At 35.7% G+C, this 20,397-nt stretch overlaps 1 protein-coding gene and 1 long non-coding RNA gene across 3 annotated transcripts in view; one reads left to right on the top strand and one right to left on the bottom strand.

Annotated features, from left to right (window-relative positions):
* Nucleotides 1–18,604, top strand: part of LOC140601654 (uncharacterized) — a 39,333-nt gene extending 20,729 nt beyond the window's left edge. Inside the window, exons 2-3 of the long non-coding RNA XR_012004647.1 lie at nt 6,464–6,539; nt 18,191–18,604. This is a non-coding gene — a long non-coding RNA (uncharacterized lncRNA). The remainder of the gene's footprint in view (nt 1–6,463; nt 6,540–18,190) is intronic.
* ATAD2B (ATPase family AAA domain containing 2B) overlaps nt 1–20,397 on the bottom strand; it is a 158,759-nt gene that overhangs the window by 112,440 nt on the left and 25,922 nt on the right. For both annotated transcript variants that reach the window (XM_072770929.1, XM_072770930.1), the window contains exons 2-8: nt 19,113–19,264; nt 12,869–12,918; nt 12,361–12,514; nt 10,372–10,474; nt 9,442–9,550; nt 6,070–6,186; nt 2,413–2,488 (exon numbers count right to left, since the gene is read on the bottom strand). In XM_072770929.1, the coding sequence (XP_072627030.1) occupies nt 2,413–2,488; nt 6,070–6,186; nt 9,442–9,550; nt 10,372–10,474; nt 12,361–12,514; nt 12,869–12,918; nt 19,113–19,264 (761 nt within the window). The remainder of the gene's footprint in view (nt 1–2,412; nt 2,489–6,069; nt 6,187–9,441; nt 9,551–10,371; nt 10,475–12,360; nt 12,515–12,868; nt 12,919–19,112; nt 19,265–20,397) is intronic.

Raw genomic sequence — 20,397 nt, 5'->3', positions numbered from 1 at the left:
GAGAGAGAGAGAGAGAAAGAGAGAAGAGAAAAATCGGCAAACTTTACAGACATTTCAGATAAAAGGAAAAACAAAAAGGCTTTTAGAGGCACCTGGGTGGCTCAGTCAGTTAAACTTCTGCCTTCAGCTCAGGTCATGATCCCAGGGTCCTGGAATCCAGCCCCACACAGGGCTCTCCATGAGGAGCCTGCCTCTCCCTCTCTCTCTGCCCTTCCCCCCTGCTTGTGCTCTCACTCTTTCTCTTTCTCTCTCAAATAAATAAAATCTTTATTTTTTTTTAAGATTTTTTTTATTTATTCATTCATGAGAGACACAGACAGAGAGAGGTAGAGACACAGGCAGAGGGAGAAGCAGGGTCCATGCAGTGATCCCGACGTGGGACTCAATCCCGGGACTCTAGGATCACACCCCGGGCCAAAGGCAGGCGCCAAACCACTGAGCCATCCAGGGATCCCCAAATAAAATCTTTTAAAAAAGGGCACCTGACCCGGTGGCTTAGCGGTTTAGCACCGCCTTCAGCCCCGGATGTGATCCTGGAGACCCGGGATCGAGTCCCACATCGGGCTCCCTACATGGAGCCTGCTTCTCCCTTGACCTATGTCTCTGCCCCTCTTTCTGTGTGTCTCTCATGAATAAATAAATAAAATCTTTAAAAAGGGAGCCTGAGTGGCTCAGTTGGTTAGACAGCTGCCTTCCACTTTGATCATGAGCCCAAAGTCCTGGGATTGAGCCCCACCTCGGGCTCGCTGCTCAATGGGCAGCCTGCTTCTCCCTCTCCACTGCTTGTGCTCTCTCATGCACACACTCTCTCTCTCTCAAATGGATGAATAAAATCTATTTTAAAAAATCTTTAAAAAGAAAAACAAATGGCTTTTAAACATATGAAAAAATATTCTCATACGTGATACAGAAATTTATTTATTTTTTATTATTTTTTTGGGATACAGAAATTTTTTTTTTTTGGGGGGGATACAGAAATTTAAAATAAATCAAGATCTCTTCAACTCTCAGACTAGCAAAAATCTGAAAGTGTGGGAACATATTTTGTTTGCAGGAATATGGGAAAATAGGCACTTTCATACATTATTGGGTGGCTTGCAAACTGTAATCAAAGTTATAATCTCATATTCCCTCAAGAGATTCCACTTCTGAGAAATTTATCCTACAAATATACTTGTACACATATACAGTATTATGCAACACTATTCATCATATTTTATAATAGCATAAAATGAAAACAATCTCTCCGTAAGAACTAACCTAAAAATTTTAATATATCTATAAATGTAATGTGTAAATATAAATGTAAATGTGAAGTTATACTATACAGAAATGAAAAGACAATTAAAAGAATTAAGTGAAAAATACAAGGTATAGGATCATGTGCACAGTATATCTTGTGTAAAAAAAATGGGCTAACAATCAACATGCATGTACATACATATATATATATATATATGAACATACTCTCTAAGGATATAATAATGTTACTATGGGAGAGAGAGACTACAGAGGTTAGAAAAAAAGTTTTTCCGTATTCATTTAAAAATGTTTAGGGACACCTGTGTGGCTCAGTGGCTGAGCATCTGCCTTCGGCTCAGAGTGTGATCCCGGAGTTCCGGGATCAAGTCCCAGATCAGGCTTCCTAGAGGAAGCCTGCTTCTCCCTCTGCCTATGTCTCTGCCTCTCTGTGTCTCTCATGAATAAATAAAATCTTAAAAAATATAGTTTATTCATTGTATATTCCATGTTGCCTTTTCAGAAAATATAATAGACAAGACAGTTTCAAAACCAAAGAGTGGCCTTTTATCTACATACGAAAGAAAGAGCAAAGGAGTAAAAAAAGTAGTAAAGAGTAACTGAACCAGTGTTTCAAGTGAAAGCAATGTGAGTTGTTCAGATGCAACTCTACTGGGACGCCTGGGTGGCTCAGCGGTTGAGCACCTGCCTTCGGCCCACGCCATGATCCTGGAGTCCTAGAATCAAGTCCCACATCGGGCTCCCTGCATGGACCCTGCTTCTCCCTCTGCCTATCTCTCTGCCTCTCTCTGTGTGTGTATGTCTCTCATGAATAGATAAATAAAATCTTAAAAAAAAAAAAAAAAAGATTCAACTCTAAGAGCCCACCAGAGAGCTATGTAGTTTTAAAGGACATAACTTTTAAAACAGTAATTATTCCAAGCAAACTGAACCAGGCAGAGAACAGTCACATGTAAGGTAAAAACCACTAGTCCCTAATTAAAGAAAAATGCCATTTAGTTCCTCATTGGCATTATCAACACAATTAATACCTATATTTGAAAAAAAAAAAAACCTCTATTTTAATTATAAGGTATTTCGTTATGTATTTTTTAAAGGATATATCTGAATAACAGATACAAATATTTCCTATCAAAAACCAACAAAACATACCTGATATGACTTCTTCTTGCTGGAGATCTATGAATATCAAACAGCGTGTTTTCCCTCTTTTTTTGATGAGCTGGTACTTAAAAAAAAAAAAAAACACAACACAGAAATAACATAATAAATTGATAAGCTAATGTATAAAAGGAGTAGAAATTACTTCTAATAGAAGTTATACAAGAATAGGGACGCCTGAGTGGCTCAGTGGCTGAGCTTCTGCCTTTGGCTCAGGGCGTGATCCCAGAGACTCCCTGCATGGAGCCTGTGTCTCCCTCTGCCTGTGTCTCTGCACCTTTCTCTGTGTGTCTCTCATGAATAAATAAAATCTTTAAAAAAAAAAAGAATAGAAGCTAGTCATATGTGTTCAAGTTCCAAATGCTATCTAGAAGGAGCACAACAAAATCAAAAACTCTGGTAGGTAATAAATAGCATAAGTTGCAAATAAACTTTCTAAAAAGATGTTAAATTGGGACACCTGGGTAGCTCAGTGGTTGAGGGTCTGCCATCGGCTCAAGGCATGATCCTGGGATACAGGATCAAGTCCCACATGGGGTTCCTTGTAAGGAGCCTGCTTCTCCCTCCACCTGTGTCTGCCTCTCCCTTTCTGTATCTCTCACAAATAAATAAAATCTTTAAAAAATAGAAAGATGCTAAACTAAATCTTTGTGATTGTGACAACTGAGTGACTCAGTGGTTGAGTATCTGCCTTCAGCTCAGGGTATGATCCTGGTCCTGGGATCGAGTCCTGCATCAGGCTCCCTGTGGGAAGCCTACTTCTCCCTTTGTCTATGTCTCTGCCTCTCTCTGTGTGTCACTCATGAATAAATAAATAAAATCTTAAAAAAAAAAAATTCTACTCCTCTGCCTCTCCCCACATACACATTCTCTCTCTCTCGCTCCCCATAAAATAAATAAATCTTTTTTAAAAAATAAAAATAAAAAAATAAATCTTTGTGATTTAGGGTTAGATAATGATTTTTTGATACTACACCAAAAGCATAATCCATTTAAAAAACTAATAAATTGGAGTTCATCAAAATTACTAAATTCTGCTCTTTCAAAAATACTAGTAAGAAATTAAAGGAGACAAGCTACAGACTGAGAAAATACTTGCAAATCATGTATCTGATAGAGAACTGATATCCAAAATACATGAGAAACTCAAAACTATCAAGAAAATAAACAACTCACTGAAAAAATGGGCAACAGATTTTAACAGATACTTCAGAAATAACGCTGGCAAAGCAGCATATACAGATGCTCAACATCGTTTGGGAAATAGAGATTTAAACTTCAATAACTATGTATTAAAGTTAATTTCAAAAACAGATAACAAGTGTGTGGCAAGAAAATGGTGCAAATGGACTCTCATACACTCTCAGGGAGAATGTACGTGGTACAGCCACTTTGGAAAACAATTTGGCAATTTCTTTGCACATTAAGCATACACCTAATCACAAAACCCAGCCATTCCACTCCTTGGTGTTTATAAGAAAAATGAAAAAATATGTCCAAAGACTTGCACATGAATGTTCCTAACAACTTTATTTATAATAGCAAAATACTAAAAATGTCAACAATCCAAATGTCCATCTACAAATAATGGATAAACAAATTATGATATATTCATACAATGGAATGCTACTTGGTAATAAAAAGAAATAATACACTTTTATTGTTACTTTCAACATGGAGGAGTCTTACAATTACGCTGAGTGAAAGAAGTCAGACAAAAAAAGAGTACATATTGTATATAAAATTCAAGAAAATGTAAATTCATCTATGGTTAAAGAAAATAAATCAGATCAGAAGCTACCTAAGGATTGGGATGGTGACGGCTCCAGAAAGTTAGGAGTAGATTACAAACAGGCAGAAAGATATTTTGGGGGTTGATAAACATGGTCATGATCTTGATGGTAATGATAGTTTCATAAGTATATACCTAAGGTATTTCCAACTTGCCAAACTGTACATGTTAAATATTCTAATAAAGATTTTTTTAATCTAGAAAAATAATTCACAATTTTTCTATCTTTCCATATCTCCTCCATGATTGAGAGGGCTACGTGTGCCAGTGACTCCTAACTGGTATAATGTCCGCACACACTAAAGGCAAGCTTCTAGTAGATACCTCTGATCCACACCTTCCAGACATTAAATCATTATTTCAAAGCATTAGAGTCTGAGTATAAATATCTCCTATAAATATCTCAGTCCTTCCTTAAAAATATTATGCTAAGTGAAAGAAGCTAAATACAAAACGTCACAATAAGGCAACTCTGTACACAGAAAGTATATTAGTGGTTGCCAATGGCTGGTGGGATGAAAGTGTAGAAGTAATAAAATGTTCTGGACTCAGAGATGATAACTACATAATCCCTGTAAATATACTAAAAACCAGTGAATTCTACAGATTAAAAATCAGCAAAACCCAACAAAAATGGTGAAAAGAAAAATAAAACAGCACCTATGTGAGTACCTGTCATTATCTTAACAGCATGAAGATAAAAGGTTTTCCTCCTAAAGGAAACAAAAACCTAGGGGCATCTGGCTGGCTAAATTGGTGGAACATGCGACTCTTGATCTCAGTGTCATGAATTCGAGCCCCAAGTTGGGAATAGAGATTACTTTTAAAAAATAAACAAATAGGGATCCCTGGGTGGCGCAGTGGTTTAGCGCCTGCCTTTGGCCCAGGGCGCGATCCTGGAGACCCAGGATCGAATCCCATGTCGGGCTCCCGGTGCATGAAGCCTGCTTCTCCCTCTGCCTGTGTCTCTGCCTCTCTCTCTCTGTGTGTGATTATCATAAATAAATAAAAATTTAAAAAAAAAATTTTTAATAAAAAAATAAAAAAATAAAAATAAATAAAAAATAAACAAATAAACAAATAAACCTAGATTATTGGCCAAGCTGCAGTCTTGTACCCAATTTTGCGACTTTGGCTAAACCACTTAACCACTTGGAACATAGAACTAAAAGAACTGCTGTAAATGAAAGTGTTCAATAAAATTTAAAGTATTACACAAAAATGAGCAGTATTTATTACTAAATTCAAGATTCTTTAAATAAAATGTACATGCTGCATGTAATTCTATACTGCAATTATGTACTTCAACTTTCTTTCTGTTGTGTGTGTGAACAGAAGTATACATAAAAAAGATGAATAAAACTACAAGAGATTCCATTCTTCTAAATTCAGCAACACTGGGGGTACCTGGCTAGCTCAGGTATTACACAAGAATGATCAGTATTCTGGAGGGTATTATGCTGAGTGAAGTAAGTCAGTCGGAGAAGGACAAACATTATATGTTCTCATTCATTTGGGGAATATAAATAATAGTGAAAGGGAAAATAAGGGAAGGTAGAAGAAATGTGTGGGAAATATCAGAAAGGGAGACAGAACGTAAAGACTGCTAACTCTGGGAAACGAACTAGGGGTGGTAGAAGGGGAGGAGGGCGGGGGGTGGGAGTGAATGGGTGACGGGCACTGGGTGTTATTCTGTATGTTAGTAAATTGAACACCAATAAAAAAAATAAATAAATAAATAAATAAAAACTTAAATAAAGAAAAAAAAAAAAAAGAATGATCAGTATTTATTACTAAATTCAAAAGGGGTGGAGTAGAATACGCAGCTCAACAAAAAGTTCTTCAGCTTTTCTTACCTATTGGAGGTGCTTGGTATCTATCCACTGTTTTCCTTTGTCTTAAATTATATGGTCTATCATTTTCTTCTCCTTCTGCCTCTTCAACTTCTATATCTCCATCCTCCTCTTGAGATTCTAGTTTCCCCCACACAAAGGAAAAGAATTACTGTTTTAATCCACAAGAATTGGATCACTCTAGAACTGAATATTTACATTCTATCTTTTATTCTTTCTGCCCATTCCACATTTAAAAGTGTCAACATTTTCTGATACAGTATATATCAATATAATTAAAAATCAACCTAGATAGATGTTAAAAAAAAAAAGGCCTTTCTTACAAATAATATAGCTCTCTTCTAAATAGCCTAGATATACTTATGATCTTTCTATTTCTATCTCTTTGGTCATACAGAACAGTTATAGAAGATGAATCACAATTTTACTGCAACAAACTTCATTTAATGCCCAGTTATCCACCAGTGAATAAGGTTAGTATTCAAATATCACTTGGTAAAAAAAAAAAAAAAAAAAAAGTATCACTTGGTAGTTTAAAAAAATATGCTTACAAAATAATTACTAATGTTACAGCAAGAGCAATTTTTGTTGGCAGTGTAATGGTTTGTTAGGCTTACTGACAATAGATAAGCACAAATTACTCTATTTTGGTAAGAAAATGCAGGTAGGAATGGGAGAGCTCATGAAGCAGATCTCTGGGGTGCTAGTGATCTATTTCTTGACATAAGTGATCACTTCATACACTATACACTTAAAATATAATGTACATAAATTCTTTATGTACAGAATTTATTTTTAAAAAGTGGTTTGGCTAAAACCATGACATCTATTTACAGTTTAAAATAAAAATCTGGGGCAGCCCAGGTGGCTCAGCAGTTTAGCGCCACCTTCAGCACAGGGCATGATCCTGGAGACACAGGATCGAGTCCCACGTCCCACTCCCTGCATTGAGCCTGCTTCTTCTCCCTCTGCCTGTGTCTCTGCCTCCTTCTGTGTGTCTCTCATGAATAAATAAATAAAATCTTTTAAAAATTAATTAATTTTAAATATAAAATAAAATAAAAATCTGGGGTGACTGGCTGGCTCAGTCGGAAGAGCATACAACTCTTGATCTCAGGTTTGTGAGTTTAAGCTCCACACTGGGTATAGAGATTACTTAAAAATAGAAAATTTTTAATGGGATGCCGGAGTAGCTCAGCGGTTGGGCTCCTGGATTCAGTTGGGTGCCTGCATTCGGCTCAGGTCATGATCTGGGGATCCAGGTTCAAGTCCCACCCACATCAGGCTCCCTGGGAGAAGCCTGCTTCTCCCTCTGCCAATGTCTCTGCCTCTCTCTCTCAGTCTGTCTCTCCCATGGATAAATAAATAAATCTTTAGAGCAGTCCGGATGGCTCAGTGGTTTAACGCTGCCTTCAGCCCAGGGCCTGATCCTGGAGACCCGGAATCGAGTCCCGCGTCGGGCATCCCTCCATGGAGCCTGCTTCTCCCTCTGCCTGTGTCTCTCTCTGTGTCTCTCATGAATGAATAAATAAAATCTTTAAAAAAAATTTTTTAGGGCAGCCCCGGTGGCGCAGCGGTTTAGCGCCGCCTGCAGCCCGGGGCATGATCCTGGAGACCCTGGATCGAGTCCCACATCGGGCTCCCTGCATGGAGCCTGCTTCTCCCTCTGCCTGTGTCTCTGCCTCTCTCTCCCTCTGTGTCTCTCTCATGAGTGGATAAATAAAACCTTTTAAAAAAAAATTTTTTTTTAAATAAATCTTTTAAAAAAACCATTTTAAAAAATAAATAAAACTGATGAAATTTTATTGGCTTATGGCCCCCAAATGCAATATACTTTGTGATTAACTTTTTAACCACAGGGGAATCCCTGGGTGGCTCAGCGGTTTAGCGCCTGCCTTTGGCCCAGGGCGTGATCCTGGAGTCCCGGGATCAAGTCCCACATCGGGCTCCCTGCATGGAGCCTGCTTCTCCCTCTGCCTCTCTCTCCCTGCATGGAGCCTGCTTCTCCCTCTGCATGGAGCCTGCCTGTGTCTCTGCCTCTCTCTCTCTCTCTGTGTCTTTCATGAATAAATAAATAAATAAAATCTTTAAAAAAAAAAAAAAAACTTTTTAACCACAGTAATTGTCAATATAATACAACTATATTTAGGCATAGGTAAAATTTTAAAACCACCAGCGATATTCACTGAAATTTGTATTAAGTTCTAGATAAAATTAGCAAATACAATATTACTAGCTAAATAAATTACCTGTTCCCAAATAAGTCTCTTTAAATCCTCAAAAAATATTACTTTTTGAGAAACCCCTACATAATAATATTGTGGGGGAGAAATTCTATGCATGGCAAATTGACTTTGAAAACTCTACAAAGTTGTTCAGTTAATGAAAAAAGGCAAAAGTCACATTATAAATCTGTCTCACTTATACTAATTTTCTCCAAAAGAAGCAATACAGAGGTTCTAGCTATAACAACAATATTTGCTCAATAAAGTACCCTCATCAGAAATATCAGCTCTTCAAAACTAATGCAAAAAAAAGAAAAAAAAATCACTAATACTATATTAGAGAATTTGAGAAACAAACCCATTCATTTCCATCTAAGCTTTACATATAGTAGTAACTGGTAAGATTTCCTGGTAAAATACAAATATCTGCATTTACAATACACCAAATCTGAAAATCCATTTCAATAAAGATTAAAACCTATAGAATTAAATCCTACAGACGTACTAGTCATTGATTTATAACCTTTGGGACATGTATTTTAATCATGTTCCCAGCTCCAGCCCTACAAATTCAGCCAGGTTCTTCGGTTCGGAACCCAGACAAGCAAAAAAAATAAATAAATAAATAAAATAAAAAATAAAAAATAAAAAATAATAAAAAAAAAAAGAACCCAGACAAGCCTCAGAAAAGAGCAGTATACCTCCTTCCACTAACATTACCAGTTTCTCTTTCTCTGAACTTCACCATTTACTCCTCAGTCCATAACTAAATTTGGGACCCAAATAATCAGAGACTCAGAGGATACAGACAGAAGGTGACTGTGGATAGAGGCTTCCAGTTAGAAGGTATCTAAACACAAAAGAGGCCTCACTTAATAACAAATCAGCCCTTGGTAAATGCCACACCAGATTAGGTCACTTACGGACTACTAGTAAGATAAATTAAATAATCATGTATAGTGTAAAGGCATTTTTCCAGACGAAGGTGAAAACTCAGAATGCCAAATAAAAATTATTCCAAATTATACAATGTAGATTTCTAAAGCCAAAAATCACACACCCAGCAATATTAGACGTATATTACTTATATGTATTTTTCTTCCCTCCCACCTGCACTTTGTAGCATTTACTTCATAAGTACTTTACAAACCTTCTTCTTCACCCTCAGTAGAGACTTCATGATGATTTTGTATCCCATAACTATTTCTTCTCAGTGACTTTCTTCGCCTTTTCACTCTTGAATACATATCCATGTTTTCCTTTTAAAGAGAGAAATCTGTCAAATATTAACATGCAATTTATTCCTGGCTATCAATATCATTAACCCAGTGGTACATGACCACTCTTGAAATTTACTGAGCACCTATTTGCAAGGCACAGATTCATGAAAACCAAAGCTTCCTGAATTCAAACAAACTTACAAAATATTTGAAATTTTAAAACTACAATGCCATGAACATACTTTCTCCCTCAAGCAAATTACAGCCTAGTTGGATGGAACAAGATAAGTCACAGGTAACTATAAAACAAAGTAAAACAAATGAAATGCCATTTAAAAAGGTATAATGTACCCTAGAATTCAGAGAGATGATCCTCTTGTTACTAAGGAAAGGGAAGGGAGGCAGCATCTGAGATGAACCTTGAGACAAAGGGAGGATTGCAGCAGTCTTAACCAGAAGTATTACCAGAAGTAAAGGATAAAGGAACAAGAATGATTTGTTTATATTTGGGCAATGGTGTGTGAAAAGAAAAAATTGAAACCAGATTACAAAGGTCAAGGTGTTTTTAATTAATTCAGTAATACAGTAAAAAAGAACAATGAAGGCTTCAGATCAGAAAAGTATCAGAATCAGAGTTATACTTTAGGATGACTCTTCTGGCAAAAGTGCAGAGGGTCTTTTGGGGAAGGTTGTGGCAAGCAGAGTAAGTACAGAAGAAGAAAACAAAATCTCAAACAAAAATAGAAAAAAAAGAATAATTCTGTTAATTAAAGAAAATCCAAATGCTGCTTACCCTCCCTTTGAGTTCCTCAACCAAAATAAAAAATATTTGCCAGGGTTTTTAAAGTTAATATACTCACAAATTCTGTATCTGTCCACATTCTAAGTCGTTCTACTTCTCCTGACCGACGGTTCCGTCTGATGTTAATGTTGTCCATTTCTTGTAATACAGCTTCAGCAGTACTACAATCACGTAATAAAACCAGGATTTAGACAAATGTGACACCATATAATGTGTCATACATGTGAAAGAGCTCTTCATCAAAGCATAATTAAATTATCTTTGAAATGTAACTGTAGATAGCATCTCAATTATTTTTCTGAATCAGTATTCATCAGAAGATAATGCCCCCAAAAATCCAGAACATCTTTTACCTTAATGTATTTATTATAATAAAACTTATGAAATATTTGGGGCACCTAGCTAGCTCAGTCAGAAGAGCATGCGACTCTTGATCTCAGGGTTCTGAGTTCAAGCCCTACACTGAGTGTAGAGAATACTTAAAAATAAAATCTATAGGGTAGCCCCAGTGGCTCAACGGTTTAGTGCCACCTTCAGTCCAGGGCGTGATCCTGCAGACCCAGGATCAAGTCCCATGTTGGGCTCCCAGCATGGAGCCTGCTCCTCCCTCTGCCTGCCTCTCTCTCTCCCTCTTTCTGTGTCTCTCATGAATGAATGAATAAATAAAATCTTTTAAAAAATAAAAAGTAAAATAAAATCTATAATACTCCTAATATTCAACGCCACAATGCCACTATAAAGGACTACCAGATCCAAGGCAATGAAAAATTTTTATTTGAAGATGGTGTTAAGATAATTTATAAGATAAAAATCTGTAAAAAGTTTAAAGCTGGGGGGGGGGGGGGGCAGGCGCAAAAAAAAAAAAAAAAAAAAGGAAAAGAAAAGTTTAAAGCCAGAGGTGTCTGGGTGGCTCAGTTGGTAAAGCATCTGACCCTTGGTTTCAGGTAAGGTCTTAAATCTCAGGGTCATGAGTCCAAGTCCTGTGCTGGGTTCCAAACTGGGCATAGAGCTTACTTAAAAAAAAAGTTTAAAGCCAACATAAGGTTAACTGAATGGATATTTTTAAAAATTAGACAATACTGTGCTCCACAGATTACAGGCTGACATTATCCCATTTAATCTTTCAAACATAAACATATAACATGTACTATGTATGTAGATAATGATCTAAGTATTTAACAAATAATAACGAATACTCAAATTTGGCATTACCAGCATAGAATATAATTTTCTCTCTTGTAAAATAGGGATTACACTGACCTCTCCTCTCTAGACCACTGCAAGGACCATTGCTCCTCTCTAGACCATTGTAGGATAATTTATCATCTGAGAAGAATAAAATTTCTTTGCATGTAGACACTGAGCAATCTGCTAAGCTCATTCACTAGTTATATCCCATATACCCAGTCTCAAGGGACCTTTAATTCAAAATCTTGACTAAAGAAAAGTATACTTAGTACATATCAATAATGGAATTTAATGTTGCTTAAAAACTACCAAAAACAGGGATCCCTGGGTGGCGCAGCGGTTTGGCGCCTGCCTTTGGCCCAGGGCGCGATCCTGGAGACCCAGGATCGAATCCCACGTCAGGCTCCCAGTGCATGGAGCCTGCTTCTCCCTCTGCCTGTGTCTCTGCCTCTCTCTCTCTCTGTGACTATCATAAATAAATAAAAATTAAAAAAAAAAAAAACTACCAAAAACAAATTGTTAATGAGCAAATATTAAAGGACTTTAATAGTGAAGATTACCTTTTATATTATTTGTTCACAAAAATTATAAAAGGATGAGAAAAATTTACCTATCATATAAACTATTAAATGTCATAAATGGACTAGAAACTAATAATCATTGCTAACCACTGTTAATTCAAATTAAGGTTTAAAATAATTGCATTTATTGCTAAGTCAGTGCTTAAGTTATTCTTTAAAACATAACTACCTTAAAAATAACTGATTTTTTTTTGAAATCTGAAATTTGATTTTGGAATTTTAAAATCTGAAAAATCAAACAAATTAAATAAAATTGCTTACTGCATAAGTATTCATACCTATTTACTAGTTGATCAAATAACAAACTCTGGTTCACGCTTTCAAATCTGTTTTTCCTGGAACGACAACTTTTTCTGACTTCCATGTCACCATTTATACAAGAAAGGTCTCCATCTCCCTTCTTTTCCCCTCGAAGGGGATGGCTTCGAAGGGCTACAAAAAGAGAGAGATTTACATTTCAAAGTACAGAGTATAAAAAAAGAAAAAATACATCAAAAATTACTTTTAAAAAACTACCAAAAAATTAATATAACTGCTTAAGTGGCTTTAATACCCAATAATCTAAAATTCTGATCACTATTTATGATCTGTAATAAATTAAATTATTTCATTTGTACTGATTTCTCAATGTTTAACAATTACATAAGTATTCACTATAACTGAAATGCAGTCATTTCCAACTGTATGCTGAACATACTATTAAGTTGTTTTACCCCACTTTAACACTTACTCTAACAACATTAGTAAGAATTTCAATACTAACCGGTTTCATAACAGAATACTCACATAAGCTACTATGTCCGTTTGGTAATGTAGCACCAGGCTGAGAAGTTAACCTAGAACACAATTATATTTAATATGCAAACACATCAACATTCATTTAAAGAAGCAAGAAACGCAATACTGGTAGAATCATTTTAATCTTTAAAATGTCAGTAATAATACTTTTTTAAGAGTAAAGATGACAATAAGATTCGTAATACAATTAATAAAATATACTAAGAGTAATTTCATTACTTCAGGTAAAGCTTTAGTAACAAATTATAAACTGAATTTGCTCTGTCTTCAACTCTATAAAGTCCAAAGAGGCATAAGCTTAACATGTACCATAAAGTTAACTGATACCATAAGCAGCAATGGTCACAGACATTTATTACTGGTTTTGGTGAACAAAATAAAAATCAAACAAATGTACTCAAACAATAAACTGTAAGAAGAACAAAGTCCTTGAACACCAATACCATTTAATAATTTCTCCAATATGTTTTATTACACATTCTAACCTGACAAAACTTAGCTAATTTCTCAAAACAGTCATAGTATAATTATTCCTTTTAGGTGAGGAAAGCAAATGTTAATTCAGTAGGAAGATACTTAAAACAATCATCAAAACATGAAGCTTAAAAAAATTCACAGTATGCTTCTGTATAATGAGAAAGTCAAAAACAAAAACTAAACTGGCTACATAATGAAAGAAAGACTGTCAATGTAAACTTACTAAAGTTTTCTTTTAATACCCAATGATTATTATTTTCAACTTTTTTTAAATAGGGAAAGGACATTCAGAAAATAATATGTGATTTTTCTGTTCTATTATCCATACTGTCTGCACAAAATTTTCTTTTAATGGAAGTATACTCAATACATGTTATATTACTTTCAAGTGTATACCACAGTGATTCAATAAGTTTATACTTATGCTGTGCTCACAAGTGTACCTACCATCTGACATCACACAACACTATCACAATACCACTGAGTATATTCCCTATGTTGTACCTTTCATTCCTGTGACTTACTCATTCCATAACTGGAAGCCTGTATCTCCCACTTCTGTTTGCACAAATCTTCTTAACAAAAATATTCCAGTGTTTTTGGATACTCCAGCACTCCTCGTGTTAAAGTTTAATATTAAATGTTAATTATAAATGCCCTTGCCTAATAAAGATCAGAGCTAGGATGACTAAAGGATATCCACAAAAACTCAAACTGTTACATGTACTCATTTTGTCAAAAAGCAAAGACAAAAAACTCCAACCCTCTTTTTTTTTTTTTTTAAAGATTTTATTTATTTATTCATAGGGATGCAGAGAGAGAGAGAGAGGCAGAGACACAGGCAGAGGGAGAAGCAGGCTCCATGCAGAGAGCCCGACGTGGGACTCGATCCAGGGTCTCCAGGATCATGCCCTGGGCGGCAGGCGGCACCAAACCGCTGCGCCACCGGGGCTGCCCCCAACCCTCTTTTCCCCCAGAAAACAACAAAACTATCTTGTTCTAATAGGCTACATGTCTTGGAAAATATTTCATTTTTAGCACCTTTCTATACAAAGTACATATAAAGTAATGAAACTGAAGTATTAACATGTCTTTCTTTGGAAGATTACACATGTCAAATTTTCTAGAACTCACTTAAAACCAAACAGAAGGGACACCTGGGTGGCTCAGCAGTTGAGCATCTGCCTTTCACTAAGGGCATGATCCCAGAGTCCCAGGATCAAGTCCCACATTGGGCTCCTTGCATGGAGCCTGCTTCTCCTGTGTCTCTGCCTCTCTCTGTGTGTGTCTCTCATGAATAAATAAATAAAATCTTTAAAAAAAAAAAAAAAAAGGTCAGTTTTACTACTTCATAAATATACTTTGGCTTTGGACCTAACATAATATTAACTCAGTTTGATCAGTTTATTTACAAGTCTTGGCTCCAGGGACACCTGGGTGGCTCAGTGGTTGAGCGTTTGCCTTCAGCGCAGGGCATAACCCCAGGATGTAGGATCGAGTCCTGCATCAGGCTCCCTGTGAAAAGCCTACTTCTCCCTCTGCTTATGTCTCTGCTCCTCTCTCTTTCTCTCTCATGAATAAATAAATAAATCTTTAAAAGAAAAAAATAAGTCTTGGCTCCAAATGAATTTTAGTGTATGCAAAACTGAATGGTTGAAACTGTACATACTTAAGTTATTCAAAAAAATAAGACACTAACCCTGAAATCATTCTACAAAAGAAATCTAAAACTTTTCTGAACAATAGCAACATCCCTGGGAAAAAAGCATAATAAGCTTTATGTCCCTCTGAAGAAGACAATGCTTCTTGGCTTTTTTTATTGCTAATGAAAGATCTGTTTTATAAGGAAAAAATAAAAACTTATTCTTCAATCAACCCAATTATCTTACAATCATAAATTATTATCATCCTTTTTCCATTTCTCTTTAAAAAGATGAAAATGAAAATAAAATAAAAAAATAAAATAAAATAAAATAAAATAAAATAAAATAAAATAAAATAAAATAAATAAAATAAAATGATGAAAATGAACAAAAAGGGGCAGCCCAGGTGGCTCAGCGGTTTAGCACCTGCCTTCAGCCCAGGGTGTGATCCTGGGGACCCGGGATCAAGTCCCACGTCGGTCTCCCTGCATGGAGCCTGCTTCTCCCTCTGCCTGTGTCTCTGCCTCTCTCTCTCTCTGTGTCTCTCTCATGAATAGATAAATAAAATCTTTAAAAAAAATGCCAGTTTCTATAAAAAGAAAAAAAATAAAATGAACAAAAAGGAGATAGAATATTAAATGAGTATTGGAAAGAGAATACTGAGATCTTAAGACGTGGCCTGCCTACTCCATAATATACACACCTAAAAAAGTTTCTTATTAAAAAAGTTTCTCTACATATGCCTCAGTGTACCCAAAAGTTAATCACTTTAATGTAACCAGGTAAGTTCACTGCTTAAATGCAAGCTCCAATACATCTTTATGAAGTCTCCTTGTTTATTTTTGAAAAGGGGAGTGGGCAGGGGATATTTCCTTGTATCTATGTTTCCTAAATTCTTTATTTTTTCCTAAATTTTTTAAATGGAAACAGCATCACTTTACATATGATTATTACGTCAGAATTTTCTACACCTTCAGTTATCTGGAGCATACTACCAAGGCAATACTAGCTGACTAATAATCATTACTTATTCTCCCTTTTCCATTAAATCCAAGGAATTTAGTGATTTTTTAAGGATTTTAAATCTCATTTCAGGAAAAGCCTCAGTTTGGAAAGACCTTAACCAATACTACCTACAATTCTAATGTGCCTCAGCAGTTTAACACAAGTGGTTACATTTCTGCCTAACCTCACTCACTACTCTCTCAATATCTGACCACAAAACTTTCATGCATACTACATTTAACTGTACAGTTAGTCTTATCAAATATTTAATGTTGTCTGTATCTTAGAGTATGTGTTTCTATTATTCTAGACATTAAATGCATGCCACATTCTTTCTCTAGGGTGCCTCCTCCAACACCACAGAAAGACACACATGCATGTATACACATAGAGCATCTCAGTTCAATAAATGTCTAGTAGCTAATCAGCTGACAAGATGGGATTATTAAAAATAAAATGTTTTAAAACGGGATTATTTAAATTTTTTTTTTTAGATTTTATTTATTGGTTTATGAGAGACAGAGGAAGAGAGAGGCAGAGACACAGGCAGAGCGAGAAGCAGGCTCCATGCAGGGAGCCCGACATGGGACTCAATCCCTAGTCTCCAGGATCATGCCCCAAGCTGAAGGCGGCGCTAAACTGCTAAGCCACCGGGGCTGCTCTACTTAAAATATTTGTAAGCTGGGATCCCTGGGTGGCGCAGCAGTTTAGCGCCTGCCTTTGGCCCAGGGCGCGATCCTGGAGACCCGGGATCGAATCCCACGTCAGGCTCCCGGTACATGGAGCCTGCTTCTCCCTCTGCCTGTGTCTCTGCCTCTCCCTCTGCCTGTGTCTCTGCCTCTCTCTCTCTCTCTCTGTGTGACTATCATAAATAAATAAAAATTAAAAAAAAAAAAAATACTTGTAAGCTACAACATCTATCTAGGCTAACATGGATATTTGTGAATTTCTACATATAAGATAAAGAATACATAATTAAATTTTCAACCAAAAAAATCCTTATTAAAAATTATCATAATTATGTTGATAAACTTAATCTTCAAAGTTCAGTTCCACTTCCACCTCTATGTTCATTCAATTACTGAGGTCTCAAAGGGAAATTATTTCAACAATCAACAGGAACTTAAAAAAAAAAAAATTAGCGATCTTGGGGCACCTGGGTGGCCTAGCCAGGTAAGTATCCTACTCTTGATTTTGGCTCAGGTCATGATCTCAGGGTTGTGAGATTGAGCCCCACATCGGGTTCTGTGCTGGGCAGTGAGCCTGCTTAAGATTATCTCTCTCTTCCTCTCTCTGTCCCTCCCCACCCACTCACCTCAATCTCTCTCTCTCCGTCTCTCTAGAAAAAATTTAAAAATTAAAGATTAAAAATTTAGTGGTCTTGGGACACCTGGCGGGCTTAGCAGTTGGGCATCTGCCTTAAGCTCAGGGCATGATTCCGGGATCAAGTCGTGCATTGGGCTCCCTGTGAGGAGCCTGCTTCTCCCTCTGCTGTGTCTCTGCCTCTCCCTCCATCTCTCATGAATAAATAAATAAAATCTTTTTTTAAAAATTGCTTTTTAAAAATGTACTTAGTATTCAAAAAAAAAAAAGAAATATCACACTAAGGCAACTAGATGGAAGCAAAACTCTCTCTCTCAAAAAAAAAAAATTGTTTTTTCTCTCAAAAAAATTTTGAGGCTCTTCTTACATGAAAGACATGATCAAGATCAACTTAAGGGCAGCCTGGGTGGCTGAGCGGTTTAGTGCCACCTTCAGCCCAAGGCCTGATCCTGGAGACTGGGATTGAGTCCCATGTCAGGCTCCCTGCAGGGAGCCTGCTTCTTGCTCTGCCTGTGTCTCTCTCTCCCTCTCCCTCTCTGTATCTCTCATAAATAAAATCTTTAAAAAAAAAAAAAAAAAAGATCAATTTACACAAAGGCCTTCTGAGTAGTTAAGATGAAGAAAATCTAGTGCCCATTATTTACTAAAACTGTTAAAATTATCTTACAGTGAAAGCTCAAACTCTGACACTAAAAGAACATTTTTAAGAAACGTTTATCTAGAAAAAGAAGCCTGATTCATTCATTTAATAAATATAGGCTACAGATTACAACAGATAGATCAAGTCTAGGAGTATAATTAAAGGGCAGTACTCATTTTAAGTAACATCATTATAGTGACCTGGATCTGTTTTATCTCACAGATGAATGAGTGTGGGAAAAGAAAAATCAACAGACTATGATTCAAGATTTTCCGACTCAGCTCCCAGAAAATGCGAAATACAAAAGTTATAGAAAAGTGGTGCATCTTCTGGAACATACTGAACCACAGACTCTTTAGGGACTAGTAAATGTATACTGTCTATCAAAGCCTATAAACCCCGAAGATTTTTTTTCCATTAGAGAGTAACAGTATCCAGAATTTACCTGGACATATAAAATCAAGTAATTTTTAAGTACTTCAAGAAGGAAAAAAGTCGAAGAATTTTCCTTTTACTTTTGTTTGTAGTCAGCACATCATCAGCATTTCTACATCAAAGACTGGAGGAAAAGAGAAGCTAAAAATTCTAAGTTCAATGCTTAAATCTTTTCTGTGTGTGTGCCTATCCTATACATTAATTACTATTTACTTTGGTAAGTGTGTAAAAATAAGTTTTCCTGATACATACTGAGCCAAACCCAAAGCAAACTTAAACTAAAAATAAGCAAACAAAAGATGTCCTTAAAAATTAATTTTTACTTTAGTACATTTTAGTATATCAATTCAAGTATAATATTTAATAATTTTAGAAAGGGGAGATTTCATTTTCAGATAAAAATAACCAATGAATAACCAATGTTTTTATTTAAACTTTCAGAAGTATAAATATATATGGACATTTAAGATCAAAATCCTTATTGTTTTAATAATAGTTTCTATTATATACTACATATTTTTATAAGACAAATATATTTTATGTCATGTTTAAAGAAAAGAGACACATACAAAATTATAAAACAAATTTAAACCATCTATAAGTGTTTCTACACATTAGTGGCTTTTTTAAAGAAAATTAGCATTAATATGAGCCCTGAATCGTATCAAATAATTCATGAAATAACAATGGATGAGTTCTTATTTCTCACCTGGTCTGTCCAGTTGATATGTTCCATTCCTCTCGCTGACCAGTACTTCGTGATTTTGATTTGTCTTTGCAAACAGAATCAGGTTGTTTCAAAGTGCGTTTGGCTGGAGGAGACACGTGGCTATCACTTAAACTACCATCAACTTCAGCTTTCTGAAAAACAAAGTTAAAAATATATTATTCCCATTAAAACACAGAATTCCTAAATTCTTGATAAAGTATAGTATCTATTCAACCAATATTTACTAAATGAATCACTTTACAAGTATAGCAATTGCAATAATGTGTAAATGTAGAAACAAAGGAATTAGATTGCATTTATAATCAAAACATATATAGTTTGTTTTTATCTTAAAACAGTTTCAAGCCTACAGAAACGATGTATGTATGTATCTTTTTATGACATGATTCCTCATTCTCTCCTAAATATTCCAGTGCATACATCCCAAAACAAGGAATCAGGAAATGAACATTAATATAACACAGAGCCAATTAAATTTTATTTGATGCAGGTTCAGTATCCTATCCAAGAACATATACTGTATTTAGTTATCATATCTCCTCTGTCTTCTTCAATCTAGAATACCTCTCTAGTTTTCCCCCATCTTTCATGTCCTTGACTATAAAGAGTCTTGATTGCCCTTTGGTTTTCTAGGATGACCCTCAATGTGGATCACTGATGCTCCTCATAACCAGATTCAGACCATACATTCTTGGAAAGAATGTATAGAAATTATACTGTGTGTACTTACTTACCCATTATGAGGTATAACCTTGATCACCTGGTCAAGTTGGTATCTGCCAGGTATCTGCCACAATCCCTTTGTGTTTGATTAGAATGAGGAATTTTCCTGATAATTCGCCAATATCCCATTCCTCATCAAACTTTCACCCACTAGCTGTTAGTTTCCTGATACATCCTGATACATTCATGGACTATTTCTCTTTTATCTAATACCATTGTGATGGTGATAACCTAATTCCATCATTCCTTCTACATTTTTTTTAGTTGGCATTTTATTTTAAAGAGCTTTCCCTCCATTCCCTTGTCTAATTCATTTACTCATTAATTTTATCAGTATGGAATCATGGATTCTTATTTTATACTATAGGTTATAATCCATTACTCTATTTTGTTGCTCAAATTACACAAGATTTGTCAACTGAGGGCCCTTTCAAAGTGGTTTCCCATACTCTTTTGACATGACCTCATCATTTTGAGTACTTCCTTGCTTTCTGACACAAAAGAACTATCTAAACTCATCTTCTGGGATCCCTGGGTGGCG

The sequence above is a fragment of the Canis lupus genome, chromosome 12 (genome assembly GCF_048164855.1).
Source record: "Canis lupus baileyi chromosome 12, mCanLup2.hap1, whole genome shotgun sequence".
In the NCBI taxonomy this organism is placed as follows: domain Eukaryota; kingdom Metazoa; phylum Chordata; class Mammalia; order Carnivora; family Canidae; genus Canis; species Canis lupus.
This window is presented reverse-complemented; position numbering and strand designations above follow the sequence as displayed.